General features: G+C 46.1%; 1 protein-coding gene across 1 annotated transcript in view; it reads right to left on the reverse strand.

Annotated features, from left to right (window-relative positions):
• The window catches only part of COL4A5 (collagen type IV alpha 5 chain), a 232,606-nt gene that overhangs the window by 78,184 nt on the left and 137,815 nt on the right, over positions 1-16,607 (reverse strand). The window contains exons 23-28 of the mRNA XM_060250114.1: positions 15,750-15,820; positions 15,449-15,640; positions 10,256-10,424; positions 5,823-5,915; positions 5,629-5,733; positions 3,146-3,243 (exon numbers count right to left, since the gene is read on the reverse strand). Coding sequence (XP_060106097.1) covers positions 3,146-3,243; positions 5,629-5,733; positions 5,823-5,915; positions 10,256-10,424; positions 15,449-15,640; positions 15,750-15,820 — 728 coding nt within the window. The remainder of the gene's footprint in view (positions 1-3,145; positions 3,244-5,628; positions 5,734-5,822; positions 5,916-10,255; positions 10,425-15,448; positions 15,641-15,749; positions 15,821-16,607) is intronic.

Here is a 16,607-nt window from a genome sequence, read left to right on the forward strand (position 1 = left end):
ACAATCCCTAATTATTCAGATACACTATTATAAAAGAGGAATACATTGGAATACTGTGGATGTATAGCTATACTGAGAGTGGGTTTAGCATATGTAATGAGATAAAAAAACCAATGTCCCTGTTCAGTCCTGGAGAGGTGTTTGTTCCAAGTTTCATAATAATTTGTAATTCAGCAATTTCTCTCTCCAGTCTGTTCTTGAAGTTCCTTTGCAGTAAAACAGCTACCATGAGGTCACCCATTGAATGCTTTGGAAGGTTAAAGTGTTCTCCCACAGACTTCTCAGTTCTGTGATTCCTAATGTCAGATTTGTGTCCATTTATCCTTTGGTGTAGGGTTTTTCCTGTTTGCCCTATGTAGAGAACTGAAGGGCATTGTTGGCATTTAACGGCATATATAATGTTGGAAGATGAACAAGTGAATGAGCCTGAGATCATGTAGTTAATACTGTTAGGCCCAGTGATTGTGTTGTCTGGGTGTACGTGGCAACAAAGTTGGCACTTGGGTTAACTGCAAGCTTTGGTACCGGAGTCCATGCTCAGATGAGATGCTGTATTGTTGTGGGTGAGGAGTTGTTTGAGATTAGGTGGCTGTCTGTGTGCAAGAAAAGGTTTACTCCCCCCCCCCCCCCCCCAGTACTTTTGAAAGAGAGTTGTCACTGTCCAATAGAGGTTGTAAGTTGTTGATGATACATTGAACTGTTTAAGTTGTACGTGACCGCAAGTGGTGTTCTGCTATTATCTCTTTTGGGTCTGTCTAGTAACAGGTTTTCTCTGGGTATCATTCTGGCTTTGTTAATCTGTGTCCTGACTTCATCAGGTGGGTACTTAAGTTCCAAAAAGGTTTGTTGTAGATCCCTCAGGTGAGAATCTCTGTCAGCAGAATTGGAGCAAATGCCGTATTTTAGCTCACAACACCTTCACTGCTTGTATTTCAGCTCACAATACCTGATCCCCTCGTCTGATGAAGTGTGCTTAAGAGAGTGCACGAAAGCTTACGTTCTGAATAAAAACTGGTTGGTCTTAAAGGGGCAACTTGATTCTTGCTTTGTTCTACTGCTTCAGACCAACACGGCTGCCCACTTGGATCTATTTTAATTGTATATAGTGAAGATGCTTAAGTATTTCAAGATGCGTTTTAAGATTTTTTTAACATTATTATAATTTACGTATGTTCTTGATCTTGCTATTGTCTATGTCCCTTTGCGTGTCCTAACTGTAATGGCTTTTGGCTTTGTACAATAACAACTATATTATGCTGTGAGTCCAATAACACTTTAAAGACCAGAGCTCTGAGCTTTGACTCAAAAGCTTATACCCTGGAAATGCTACATGGCCAAGGACCTGCCTACCTCAGGGACCGCCTCTCACCATATGTTCCCCAGAGGGCACTGCGTTCCAGTTCACAAAATCTTTTAGAAATCCCTGGGCCTAAGGAGGCCAAACTTAAAACAACTAGGGAGCTGGCCTTCTCCATAAAAGTGCCCCAATGGTGGAATCAGCTCCCGGAGGAGGTGCGGGCCCTGCGGGACCTTAACCAGTTCCGCAGGGCCTGCAAAACTGCCCTCTTCCAAGAAGCCTTCAAGACGTGACCAAACTGAATATTGCGCTGCCAGGATAAACAGAGATTGTAGCACCATATTGTTTTTAGCTTTTTAATATTAATTTATATTTGTATCTGTATTTTGTATTTATTGTGAACTGATTTTACTTGTATTGTCACATCATGATATTATATCATGTCATATTGTAAGCCGCCCTGAGCCTGCCCTGGCGGGGAGGGCAGGATATAAATAAAATTTATTATTATTATTATTACTGGTCTTTATAGCGCTAATGCACGCCAGTCTTGCCCTAGGATAAAATAACTTTAAAAAACCCAAATAAAATGTGGTTTGGCATCCTGGCTGAATTGACAAGTAGCGATTGCAGATCGGAGACCTCAAATGCACAGCCGTGATACTCATTCAGTGACTCAGGAAAAACCTGTGGCTCTTCTGAGCTGCACTCCCCAGGGTGGCACCTTCAGCATATTCCAGGAAATGGGCAAGGGCATTGCTTAGTAGGGCTTGTGGTTGGTAGGTGGTCCCCCACCTTGAAACAGCCACTCCCAGGGATGGAAGCAGATGTGACTCTTTTGGTTGCAGATAACTGTGAACGTGGCTCAATGCAAGCTGTGGAGTGCGAGTACCACTGATGTCGCAGAAAGACTGCCAAGTAGTCAGAAAGAAGAAGCAGAGAGCAGCATCAAACTAGGACTTGATGAAAGTTCCGTTTTGAGAGCTGGGTTGGTTGGGTAGCCCAAACCATGATTTGCAGTGAATTTAACCAATTTCTGGAGGACGCAGAAGAGCTCACAGGTAAGAAAGGATTTCTTACCCAGAAAAAGACTGGTGAGAGTCTACTGTACAGCAATTTAACTTGAAGAAGATGATATTGAATTTATATCCCACCCTCCACTCCGAATTTCAGAGTCTCAGAACGGCTCACAATCTCCTTTATCTTCCTTCCCCACAACAGACACCCTGTGAGGTGGGTGGGGCTGAGAGAGCTCTCACAGCAGCTGCCCTTTCAAGGACAGAGAGCGGCCTACAATCTCCTTTCCCTTCCTCCCCCACAACAGACACCCTGTGAGGTGGGTGGGGCTGGAGAGGGCTCTCCCAGCAGCTGCCCTTTCAAGGACAACCTCTGCCAGAGCTATGGCTGACCCAAGGCCATTCCAGCAGGTGCAAGTGGAGGAGTGGGCAATCAAACCCGGTTCTCCCAGATAAGAGTCCGCACACTTAACCACTACACCAAACTGGCTCTCTTGGATGCAGGCAAAAGCATGCATGGCTGTGGTCAGACCATGCCTCTCAGAGAATGGGTGGAGTTGTAAAGGTGGTTGAACAGACATGAGCCTAGATCTTTAAGCTTGGATACAGCAGCACCCAAAACTCACATTGGGGATAGATCTGTCCCCCCCCCTTTTTTTTGTTTAAGGAAACTAAAAAGGAATTATCCATGTGGGCATCAACAAATTAAGGAGATGTCTCTCTCTCGTTTCAGTGACCAACTCCTGAACCTAGGCAGGAGCATCAGTTGGACGACAGCCCTACCCACTCTCTACACCATGCCAAGCATACTGAAGAAACTCTCTTTCTAGACCTTCTGTCCTGGAATTCCAGGTGGCCCAGGCGGCCCATCTTGACCGGGTCTTCCGGGGTTTCCTGGCGATCCAGGGAGACCTGGCAACCCAGTGATACCTAAAACACAATGGAAGGGATTGGCACACGCTACTACAAATCATGAAAGGCAATTACACAAAAGGGGATTGCTTTAAAAAGCAAAAATCTGAGCACATTTGATATCAATATTAACTACTGAACTGCAACATCCCGGACTTCTTCTAGGGAGATTCATGCTGCCTATCTGCTACAAGGACCAATTGGGTACTTCTGTATCAGAATCATGAATACAAATACATTGCTGTGGGTAGATGCTAAAAACCCCTTCATAACCTTCATCTTGCCTTGAACGGTTGCTATCTCAGGCCTCTTCTCTCTCTTGCCTCCTGTGGTGCTTCACTGAAAGGCTATCATTTCCCCCAAACAAACAAAAACCTACTATGTGTCTTACACACACACACACCCCACCCCACAGTAACGAGAGAACAAAAACATCAATGGAATGAACTGCATTTCTTGTGCCTGAAGCCCAACTGCCATATTCATGTATTACATTTTTATCCCACTCCAAAGAGCTCAGAACCTCACAGATCATTCTCCCCACCTTTTCCTCCTGAAATGCCGTGAGAAATGTGAGGTTGACAGACGGCAGCTGCCCAATATGTTTCGTGGATGGGCTGGGATCTGAACCCAGGTCTCCAATGATTCATAACTGGGAGGAGGCAGGAAGAAAGGAATATATGGCTCCCCAAGAGGCAATCTACAAATCTTGGGAGCACTCAGAATTTGGGGTGGGGGTGGGGGTGGTTTTTCTAATGGTTTTAGAAAGAGTTTTTATAAAGCTTACCCTGCCTTGGGAAAAAAATTGGAAATTCTAGATATCTCTCTTAGGCGGCCCTTTAGAAGGTAGTATTGAGCAAACAGGAATCAAACTGTGTCACGACTCAGAGGGGTCTTACCAAATTGCTGCCACCACTCTGGGTTAAGGCTTCTCCTTGAGAAGGCCCAGAGTATCCTCCCAAGCCCTTCAAACCTTCCTTAGCTAGGCCAAATAATGGGGGTGAGGATAGGGTTGCCAAGTCCAATTCAAGAAATATCTGGGGACTTTGGGGATGGAGCCAGGAGACTTTGGGGGTGGAGCCAGGAGACATTAGGGGCAGAGCCAGGAGCAAGGGTGTGACAAGCATAAATGAACTCCAAGGGAGTTCTGGCCATCACATTTAAAGGGACAGGACACCTTTTCAATTCCTTCCTTCCATAGGAAATAATGAAGGATAGGGGCACCTTCTTTTGGGGCTCATAGAATTGGACCCCCTGGTCCAATCTTTTTGAAACTTGGGGGGTATTTTGGGGAGAGGCACTAGATGCTATACTGAAAATTTGGTGCCCCTACCCCAAAAAACAGCCTCCCCAGAGCCCCAGATACCCACTAATCAATTCTCTGTGATTTTCTATGGGAATAAATCTCCATAGGGAATAATAGAGTTCTCAGCAGACATTTCCCTCCCCTCCCCCCCCCCCCCCCGCTTTCTGACGACCCTGAAGAGGGGGGAGGATCTCCAAACCGGGGGATCCCCTGCCCCCACCTGGGGATTGGCAACCCTAGGTGAGGACCAGGCAGACTAAACAACAAAAAGGCTTATTCCAGTGCAATATAAATGAACAAGGTGCATTCACCAGTAAAAGGGTGAAGGGGAAATAAACAAACGTCCTAACGCGTCTGTCTTACTATCCCTACTCTTACCAGCACTTACCCCCTTGGGTAAGGGTCTCCCCCCTGCTTCCAGCTCTCCAGGCTACAGCCTGCCTCCAGCTCAGCCTTCCAGGGAAAGAACACCCATTTCCTTTATATTCTCTTCCCAGGCCCCACCCCTCTCTGGGCCTGTTTCCCTCCAAACCCCTTGCTACCCAATCAGAGGGACAGAGGGGATCCTGGGAGATGTAGGCTTTTCCCAGTAACTCCTAAGCAGGCTTCCCTGGGGCCTGCAGGCCTCACCAGGCCCAGGATCATGACAAACTGGGAGGGGCTGTGGCTCAGTGGAAGCGCCTCTGCTTGGCATGCAGAAGATCCCAGGTTCAATCCCCGGTTAAAAGGGCTCTCCAGATCCTGGAGAGCTGCTGCCAATGTTGCCCTTGATGGACCAATGGCCTGATTCAGTAGAAGGCAGCTTCATACGTGTTCAAATGTGACATATCGGAGGTGGTTCATAGGCCTCAGGCATCATCGAGTCTCATCGCATGTATGACAGAGATTTGTGTATGGTATGCTTATAATGTTAACAGACTGACTGAAATGAAGTTGCCTTGTGAGGAGTGCAAGTCTTACGTCTTCCTTTTCACTTTATGACTTGTGGGGCAGTTCATGATAATGTTTTGTGTTCTGAGGGCAGTAATAAAGGTCAAAACCCAATTGCTCTAACTACTACACAATGTTGGCATTCTAGAATACTAGCTGGTACAAACCTTTAGGCCCTGGTGGGCCCGGAAGACCAATGCCGGATAAACCTGGGTCACCTTTTGCACCCGGGGTCCCTGGCAATCCAGGTTGGCCTGGATGTCCGGGATCACCTGCAGATGCAATGGATTACAGGTTAGAGGAAGCAATTCAAAATGAAACAGGAATCTAACCTCTCCCAAAAGCTCAGTTCCCCACCTACCTGGAAGCCCAGGTTCACCATCTCTGCCTCGGGAACCCGGGATGCCTGGTAGCCCTGCTTCCGTAATGGTTTGACCAGGTTCACCTTTTGATCCTGAATGTAGAAAAGGAAATGTTGGAAATGTAGAAATCACGAAGGTTCTTTCTTTCATATGTGGTGGACTTGTGAAAAAGCGAAAGAGTTTTGGAAGATGATACAACAAGAAATCTCCAAAATTTTGGGTTACGACTTTAAGACAACTGCACAGACTTTTTTGCTTGGATTACAATTAGAAAAATTTCCAAAGGAAGACAGGACTTTAATTTGGTACTTGCTCTCAGCTGCTAGGACATTGTATGCGCAGCTGTGGAAACAAGAAAAAATACCAGAGAAATGGGATTGGATTGTGAAAGTTTCATCGTGGAGTGAGATGGATAGATTAACTAAAACTTTAAGAGACTATGACTTAGATATATTCAAAAAGGAGTGGAAGAAATTTAAAGGATATATGGAGAAAGAGTGGAACGTAAAAAGACATTGGACAATTTTTTATTATTAATGAGAAAAGAAAAGTATTGAACTTTGATTTGTTAGCGGTACCTTTATAATTGAACTTAAATTTATAACTTCGGGGAAGTCAAGTATTGGAGGGAGGGGGGCTTGAACTATCATATGGGTTAGTAATGGGGGTATGGGGGTTGAAATATCATATGGGACTTGGCGCAGTTCCGCAGGGCCTGTAAGACGACCCTCTTCCGGCTAGCCTACACCTAGCTATGATGACAACTGATGTAACTGGCCAGCCATCTGTTTACAGGAAATTGAAATATGCTGTTTTAAAGTTTTAACTGTTTAAATATTTAATTGTTTTATACTTAATATTGTTTAAATTTTATGTTTGATTAAATTGTTGGAAGCCGCCCTGAGCCATTCGTGGGAAGGGCGGGATATAAATCTCAAACAAATAAAAAAATAAATAAATAAAAGAGATAATTAAATATTGTAACCATATGTTATTAATAAATTGTTAAAATACTGAATGTAGAAAAGGTACAAATAAGTAACTTCAGAGTACAGGTTTCATGGTCTGAAACCAAACCAAAAGAAAGCCTTGGCCACTAAAATTGGCTCTAATTTGTACTCTTTGAACATGAAGAACTGTCACATAAGATCATGAGTAGATTGTTCCTGATGCTTCTGAAAGTACACCACACGTGGTCTAAATACCCCAATTTGTGTTGGGAAGGCTGTTGGGGTGTTGGCCCCTTTTTACACTGTTGGTGGCACTGCCTCAAGCTTTTACAATTCTGGGAGAAGGCATTAATTCAAATACGAAACATTTCAGGATATACAATTTCATTAAAATGTTTGCAGTTATATTGGAAATGTTTGATCATATAGCAATACCTAAAATATGACTGGAGCTCATTGCATTGTTCCTGGTGGCTGTTAAAGTCCTAATTGTAGCCATTTTGGGGGAAAAAAAACATAAAAAATACCTTCAATTTAAAAGGTGGTATTTAAAGATCCAGGATCCTTCTGATCCTGTACAAAACTCAGCCCAGCTCAAAATCATCAACAATCCACCATCCGCAACTAATTTTATAAACAGGTGCCTATCTCTTTTTTGAATTCACTGAAAAATTAAACCAGGAGATTCACATAAGGCCTTTGAAATACGGCTCCATCCTGGGTCTGTTAGTTAGATCTAGAGTATTGTTGTTGTTTTTGTTGCTGTTATTAAATTATTATAATATCTATAGGCTGCCCTTCCCTGAAGGGCTCAGGACAGTGCACAACAGTTAAAATACACCGAATAATTGATTTCCGTTTACAATACATCCAACAGAATGTAATGATGGCATACTGCTGTGTTTCACTCCCACAGCATGAGCCTTTGCTATCCTCAGATGTGGAGCCGTGCTCGATCCCTGGAGATAAGCAGAGCAGTGCCAAATTGAAGCTGTAGTGAGTATATCTGAGAGTATATATGGGAGTACCTTGAATAAGACTCTAGAAAATGCATTTTAATATTGTTAACTGAAAAAAAATTATTTTGTGACATGTCAGTCCCTTGGTGAGCTGCCTGAAGAAGGATTCTCTGAAAGGGGATGGAAACAGCAGACCAGTTGCAGCCGCACCCGTTTGGGAACTGCAATCACACCTGCCTTGGTGAACTGGACTTCAGGAAGGGACGGGGACGGTGGCTCAGTGGTAGAGCATCTGCTTGGTAAGCAGAAGGTCCCAGGTTCAATCCCTGGCATCTCCAAAAAAGGGTCCAGGCAAATAGGTGTGAAAAACCTCAGCTTGAGACCCTGGAGAGCCGCTGCCAGTCTGAGAAGACAATACTGACTTTGATGGACCAAGGGTCTGACTCAGTATAAGGCAGCTTCATATGTTCAAGTCCTACGAACAAAGAAAAGCATTCTACATTGCAAAGTGGACTGTGAAATAATTTCAAATTAATGTGGAAAACATTGTGATTTAAAATATTGTTTTCAATATATATTAGTTAAAGCTCTCAGGGAGTGTTCTCTTGTATACTGTCCTCAATTGTAAGCCTGGTGGGACATCTCTGTTTCGCATGCCCTGTGGAACTGAAGAAGGCATCAAGTACTAACCAGGGCCTCCCCCTGCTTAGCTGTCAAGATTTGACAAGATTGGGCTAGCCTGGGCCACTCATGTCAAGGCATATGATGGGCTAAAAAGGTAAAGGCAGTCCCCTGTGCAAGCACCAGTCGTTTCCGACTATGGGGTGACGTTGCTTTCACAATGTTTTCAGGGCAGACTTTTTACGGGGTGGTTTGCCACTGCCTTCCCCAGTCATCTACGCTTTCCCCCCAGCAAGCTGGGTACTCATTTGACTGACCTCGGAAGGAGGGAAGGCTGAGTCAACCTCAAGCCGGCTACCTGAACCCAGCTTCCACCGGGATCGAACTCAGGTCGTGAGCAGAGCTTAGGACTGCAGTACTGCAGCTTTACCACTCTGCGCCATGGGACTCTTATATGATGGGTTAGCAAGCCTTTATGTAATCACACAAGTATGCCCGATTTAGAACACTACTAGTTTCTATTGCTATTATTATTATTAGTCCTTCCTTACTGTTAATTAACTGTTTTATTCATGTTCTTCATAATGTGCTATTACCATAATCATTATTACTATTATTCATAAATATTGCTAATGAATAAGCAGAGTTATTACAAGAGCAAAAGGGTAGGATCTTTCCTGTTAAGTCATATTTGAGTTCAGGAGATTCTCCAACAAGGTAAATAATTTATTTCAAAGCAAATTATTTTATTAATGGAATTTATAGGCTGCTTTGTCAGTGCCACACTCAAGATGTTGAAGGAAATTCTTACAGGTCCAGCCTTGTCCATGCAATCCATTTCCTTTACACACTACTGAGCTGAATCTGCTCCCATTCCACTGCTAGCACTATGGGAACGGGACCTTCTTATGCCCCATCATCAACAGTTCTCGCTGCTACATTACAGATTTTCCTCCCATTGATGGGATTCTTTCAAAGTATAAATTGGATCTTTGTGTTCACTTGCGTCTTCCATCTTTACACCACCTTACGACAGTCCAGATATAAACTAATAACGGGAAACTTACCCATCAAGTTCAACTGCCAACAGTAAGTACCGCACGAGGGGCCACAAACAGTATTCCTCTATTTCTTACAAAAGTAACTGCTCTGTAAATACAAAGCTTGCTGCTTCCGATATGATCACCATCTTCAAGTACTTGAAGGGCTGTCATACAGAGGATGGTGTGGAATTATTTTCTGTGGCCCCGAAAGGTAGGACCAGAACCAATGGGTTGAAATTAAATCAAAAGAGTTTCTGACTCAACATCAGGAAGAACTTCCTGACTGTGAGAGCGGTTCCTCAGTGGAACAGGCTTCCTCGGGAGGTGGTGGGCTCTACTTCCATGGAGGTTTTTAAACAAAGGCTAGATGGCCATCTGACAGCAATGAAGATCCTGTGAATTTAGGGGGGAGGTGTTTGTGAGTTTCCTGCATTGTGCAGGGGGTTGGACTAGATGACCCTAGAGGTCCCTTCCAATTCTATGATTCTATGAAGAGTCATTCAAGAAGGATACTCTTTGTGCTTTGAATTTACAGAACTGGACTGTCCTAAATTAAGGAATAATGAATACATTTCAAATGCTTCCACAGAGACTGTGAATGTTCTATATCTATATGAATACTTGAGCACCTTTCCATTATAAGTTTTCCCTTCTCTTTCTCAGCTCTGTGTTTATGCATAACGTAAGCATTCAGCTTTAAAAACACCACCACATAACTAGATGATGGTTTACAAATTGCTTCTACAAAACAAAACAAATGGCAGAAAAGCCATAAGTGCGGGGTTAGATGGCTGGCCTATCTTGAACTGAAGAACGGAAACAATCTGGGTTTTTTTTACGGCTTAGTAAAACTACTTACCTGGTGCTCCAGGGTGTCCTTCCCGTCCAGAAACACCTTGAGCGCCCTTTCCACCAGCAGGCCCTTGTGGACCAAATCCAGGCGGCCCCACTGGCCCTCGATCCCCAGGAGGCCCAGGAAATCCGGGGTCCCCAGGGGGGCCCCTTTCCCCCTTGAAAGCAATGCTGCCCTAAAAGGACAAGGAAAGACAAAGAGGTTGGTTTGTGCATTCACGCTGGAAAAGGTGAATGAAATCTTACTTTTATCATCAACCCAACTGGTTGTTGTACATTTTCCGGGCTGTGTGTCCATGGTCTTGGCATCGTGAGGCCTGACGTTTCGCCAGCAACTGTGACTGGCATCCTCAGAGGTGTAACCCAGAAAACTGGGTCAAAGTGAGAAGATGGTAGGCAAGTAATTTATATCAACTCAGGCAGGTGGGGTAGGGCTGAGATTATCTTGTGGGCACTTCCTGGGCTGTGACATGCAAATGGAGGAGCTTACCTGAGGGCGTTCTTTTGTATATGGATTGGCTATAGAAATTCTAATCTTATCTGTAGGGCTGTTGTAAACTGTAGAGCATTTTGTGTTTTCCAGGACTGGAAGCCATGCCCTATTCATTTTCAAACTTCCTTCCTTCCTGTTGAAATTGCATTTGTGGCTTCTCTGTGTAATCTAACATGGTAATTACCGGTAGATGTGTTGTCCAGCATTACAGTGTCTTAGAATAAGATCCTGTGTCCTGTTTGAGTAAGGCTATGTTCGGACACTGCTGATTTTTCAGGTTAGAATCATAGAGTTGGAAGGGACCTCCAGGGTCCTCCAGTGTCATCTAGTCCAACCCCCTGCACAATGCAGGAAACTCACAAATACCTCCCCCTAAATTCACAGGATCTTCATTGCTGTCAGATGGCCATCTAGCCTCTGCTTAAAAATCTCCAAGGAAGGAGAGCCCTCCAGCTCCCAAGGGAGTCTGTTCCACTCAGAAACCGCTCTAATGGTCAGGAAGTTCTTCCTAATGTTGAGCCGGAAACTCTTTTGATTTAATTTCAACCCATTGGCTCTGGTCCTACCTTCTGGGGCCACAGAAAACAATTCCACACCATCCTCTAGATGACAGCCCTTCAAGTACTTGAAGATGGTGATCCTATCACCTCTCAGCTGCCTCCTCTCCAGGCTAAATATCCCCAGCTCCTTCAGCCTTTCCTCATAGGACTTGGTCTCCAGACCCCTCACCATCTTCGTCGCCCTCCTCTGGACCCGTTCCAGCTTGTCTATATCCTTCTTAAAATGTGGTGCCAAAAACCGAACACACTACTCCAGGTGAGGTCTTACCAGAGCAGAGTAAAGCAATACCATCACTTCACGTGATCTGGACACTATACTTCTGTTGATACAGCCCAAAATTGCATTGGCCTTTTCAGCCACTGCATCACACTGTTGACTCAGGTTATCCAAGTCTGTAGTGTCTTTCATGTTCTTTTATTCTTGTCTGGATGCTACGTTGTGTGGTCCCGATGTCAACTTGTCCACAACTGCAGGGTAGGCAGAATACTCCTGCAGAAGTCTCTTATTCCAAAAGCCTCAGGGCCATAAGAAGAGCTTTGCTGGCCAAGACCAAACAGCACATTTGGTCTCCTCCTCTGCCTGTGATTGCATCTAACCACACGTGCAACCAGGGGAAGGCACCAACACTCATTTATTGGTTGCTCTGTGATTAACAGAGACAGACGGAGCGCAAGTTATTGTTGTGTATTCTCTTCAAAGGTATCAGAATCTAATTCAGGGGGAAAGGAAGTCTGGATCCAAAGATAGAAGAAACCCCAAACCCTGCTCTCCCATGCAAGCAACTATCTTTTTGCATATTTAACTCGTTACTCCTAGTTTATTAGCACTGTGAAGCCACCGTTTAATCCAGGGGTCCTCAACCGTTTGAGCCTGCAAGCACCTGGGGACAGTGAGTGCCGCCCGAAAATGGCTGCTGCAGGGGAAGAAAAAGAAAAGAAAGAATGCTGAAAAAGAAGGCAGGAGAAACAGAATTGAGAAGGAAAGAGCTGGTCTTGGTGTAGTGGTTTAGTGGTTTAGTGTAGTGTAGTGGTTTGGTGTAGTGGTTAAGTGTGCGGACTCTTATCTGGGAGAACCGGGTTTGATTCCCCACTCCTCCACTTGCACCTGCTAGCATGGCCTCGGGTCAGCCATAGCTCTGGCAGAGGTTGTCCTTGAAAGGGCAGCTGCTGTGAGAGCCCTCTCAGCCCCACCCACCTCACAGGGTGTCTGTTGTGGGGGAGGAAGGGAAAGGAGATTGTGAGCCGCTCTGAGACTCTTCGGAGTGGAGGGCGGGATATAAATCCAATATCATCATCATCATCATCTTCAGGGGGAACGATGCACTGACTAAGGAGAGGCCGGGTGCTTAGCGGTCCTCCTGATCCTCCAAGGGCCTCCACTGCAGCTACTGAAAACCCTTTCCTTTGAACAAGGACAGCCACTAACAAGCCCTGCCTACTTCCTGGAAAACTTATTGGGCACCAGAGGGAAGTACTGCTGAATGCCACGGCACCTGTGGGCACCGTGCTGGAGAACCGTGCCTTAGCCCAACATTTCCAAGGCCCTTCCTTATCTCACACTGAACTCCATGCTTCACCTGCAAAGCAACTAAGCTGGGCCCGTCAGATGCATCAGAGGAAGCATAGTGGAATTGATGGGTGCGGGGCCATCTGGGCCATATTGCCACCACGCATGCGGTTATCTTGCTAGCCACCCATTCTAAGACCCCATTTTGCAGACAAGCGTGATCTGTCAGGATGCAGGGACTAGGGCTAGGGCCTGGAAAGTCAGTGTTCAAATCCCATCTCTGCTCTAAAGCGCACTAAATTTTGGACATGTCCCCCTCTCTCTCACAGAGTTGGCTGTGAAGATGAAAGGAAGGCGAGAGATCGGATGTACTTGAGCTCCTTGCAGACCAGAGAATACATAAGGATAACCTTGTTGGATCAGACCAGTGGAACATCCAGTCCAGCACTCTGTCTCAGACAGTGGCCAGCCAGTTCCTCTGGAGGGTCAACAACAGGGCACAGAGGCCGAGGCCTTCCCCTAATGTTGCCTCCTGGCTCTGGGATTCGAAGGATTAGTGTCTCTGAGCATGAAGGCAAATGAGTCAAATTAATAAGGAAGAAGGTAAAGGTAGGACCCCTGTGCAAGCCCCGAGTCATTACTGACCCACGGGGTGACATACCATCAGGATGTTTTCATGGCAGACTTTTTATGGGGTGTTTTGCCACTGACTTGCCCAGCAAGCTGGGTCCTCGTTTCACCGACCTCAGAAGGATGGAAGGCTGAGTCAACCTTGAGTTAAGCGTTTGAGTAAGGCTATGTGAACCCACCTTCGGACAGGATCCAACTAGGTCATGAGCAGAGACTGCAGTCCTGCAGCTTACTATGTCCCATTAGATCCCCAAGGGCTTAAAAAGGCAGGTAGCTGTTAAAAATGTGAAGGCGGCATGCTAATTAATGTTTTTTAACCAGAAACAAAGCCAGACCCATGCAGTAGATCGGAAGGCTGGCTTCGCAACAGAATTTTACAACTTCCTCCTACTCAAAAGGCCTAAGACAAGTCCAACCATTAAGCCTCTGAACAGTTCCATGACTCTAACTCTGACCTGGATGGCCCAGGCTAGCCCAGCCTCCTGATCTTGGCTGCTAAGCAGAGCTGGTCCTGGTTCGTACCTGGACGGGAGATCACCAAGGAAGTCTAGGGTCACTATGGCTGAAACCAGACAGCCGGTTTGGGGCGGCGTGCAGCTGCGCTGAAGTAAGCCAGCTGGAAGAAGAGCGCCCGGAGCTTCCAGACAGCGCTGGAAGAAGGGGTGGGCCTTGGGCAGCTGGGGAGCGTCTGGAACGCTCACATGTCCTGCTTGGGGCTCCCCGGGCACTCGTAAGGTGCCTTCCAGATGGCCGGGCGCCGCCTTGGAGTCAACCAAGCGAAAAGGGACCACTTTCCACTTTCTTTTTGAGGCGGTTGGAGTGTCCTCAAGGACGGGGTAAGTGTGGGACGGGGTGGACGGCAGATGTTGCCGTCTGGACAGTTTTTTTGGGTTGACTTTAGAGGCGTCTCTGAGTCAACCCAAAGTGCCTGTCTGTAATCAGTCTGTGAAGAGGCAGGCAATAGCCAACAACCTCTGAACATCTCTTCCACTGAAACCCCTGAGGGGATCACCATAAATCCGCTGTGACTTGATGGCACTTTCCACTACCAATCCACCCCAATCCTAATCCCACTCAGCAGTTAAAAGCATTGTCCTTCACTGTACCTGAATCCTCCAGTTGGTCTCATAAAGCAAAGCACAAGCAGAACAGAATGAGGTACAAAGTTAAGGGCAGTGACAAGAGACAAGATAGGGAGACATCACCCATCACATCAGTAGTATGTGCGAAAAGGATCAAGGGGTCTTAGTGGACCATACGCTGAACATGAGTCAGCGGTGGCTAAAAAGGCAAATGCAATTTTGGGCTGTATCAACAGAAGTATAGAGTCCAGATCACGTGAAGTGATGGTATCGCTTTACTCTGCTATGGTAAGAACTCACCTGGAGTATTGTGTTCAGTTTTGGGCACCACATTTTAAGAAGGATATAGACAAGCTGGAACGGGTCCAGAGGAGGGCAGCGAAGATGGTGAGGGGTCTGGAGAACAAGTCCTATGAAGAAAAGTTGAAGGAGCTGGGGATGTTTAGCCTGGAGAGGAGGTGGCTGAGAGGTGATGGGATCACCATCTTCAAGTACTTGAAGGGCTGTCATCTAGAGGATGGTGTGGAATTGTTTTCTGTGGCCCCAGAAGGTCGGACCAGAACCAATGGATTGAAATTAAATCAAAAGAGTTTCCAGCTCAACATTAGGAAGAACTTCCTGACCGTTAAGAGCGATTCCTCAGTGGAGCAGACTCCCTCGGGAGGTGGTGGGCTCCCCTTCCTTGGAGGTTTTTAAGCAGAGGCTAGATGGCCATCTGACAGCAATGAAGATCCTGTGAATTTAGGGGGAGGCATTTGTGAGTTCCCTGCATTGTGCAGGGGGTTGAACTAGATGACCCTGGAGGTCCCTTCCAACTCTATGATTCAATTATCACGGTGTATAAGTATTTGGCTGCAATTAGGTTGGTGGGCTCGCATTGATCACAATGGATTTTGAATACATTCCCACATTACAATATTTAACGTACTGGTTCCCCCTTTGGTCCAGGAAGGCCCGGCTGTCCATCTTTCCCAGGAGAACCAGCGAGTCCAGGCAGGCCTGGCAGTCCTGGGAAACCAGGGTCTCCCTTGTCGCCTTTCATGCCAGGGAAGCCAAGGACTTCGCCAGGGTCACCTTTTGCACCAGGACGTCCAGAAGGGCCTGAAGGACCAGGAAGACCCTAGATGAGAAAAAGAATAGCCGTTTCAGTAGGTAGCATCGCACAGATTCTTCCCAATGCTCTCTCTCCAACCCCATCCTCCCACCAACCAACATTTAAAGATGCTTACTGGTGGGCCTGGAGGACCAAGTAGACCAGGTAGACCTTTATCACCTTTGGGGCCAGACAAACCAGGAGACCCTGACCACAAAGGGAAGAAAATATCTGTAGTAGCAAGTAGTAGTAGGAAATACATCTCTTTTGATTTGGCCAATGCAAACCATGTCCATGGCCGATGCAGACCACAGTGAAGCCCCCAGCAAAAACATGAAACTATATTCAGAAGTGGGGCAGGTGGCTGTGGGAGACATGGCCTTTTCAGTGGTTGGCCCCACGGAATGCCCTTCCATGCCTGCCACCACCTGCCTGAGGTGTTATTGTAATTGGTTATGGGCTGATTTGATAAGCTAGCTATATATTATTAGTTGCTTCAAAACGTATGTATGTGGACAGGTGGTGAACAAATCTTTTCAGCAACATAAATACAAAAATACCCCTGGTAGGAGACCGGATTTGTTTCTGTCACAGTCGTAGCCATCACCCTGGCTCTCATGGAGCACTGGTTCTGCTCTCTTCCAGTGTTCACAGTTATAGCCAGCAAAAGCAGCAAGCAGGTGGGAAACTCAAATACCAAACAGGAAGCAGGAATCAGTTATTTTGGGACTACTAATCTACCAGGCCTGCTCATGAATTCCCACCAGTTACAGTAGAAGAAGAAGACAGCAGATTTATACCCCGCCCTTCTCTCCGAATCAGAGACTCAGAGCGCCTTACAATCTCCTATATCTTCTCTCCCCACAACAGACACCCTGTGAGGTGGGTGGGGCTGAGAGAGCTCTCCCAGAAGCTGCCCTTTCAAGGACAGTTCTGCGAGAGCTATGGTTGGCCCAAGGCCATTCCAGCAGCTGCAAGCGGAGGAGTGGGGAAC

This window comes from Heteronotia binoei, chromosome 11 (genome assembly GCF_032191835.1).
Source record: "Heteronotia binoei isolate CCM8104 ecotype False Entrance Well chromosome 11, APGP_CSIRO_Hbin_v1, whole genome shotgun sequence".
In the NCBI taxonomy this organism is placed as follows: domain Eukaryota; kingdom Metazoa; phylum Chordata; class Lepidosauria; order Squamata; family Gekkonidae; genus Heteronotia; species Heteronotia binoei.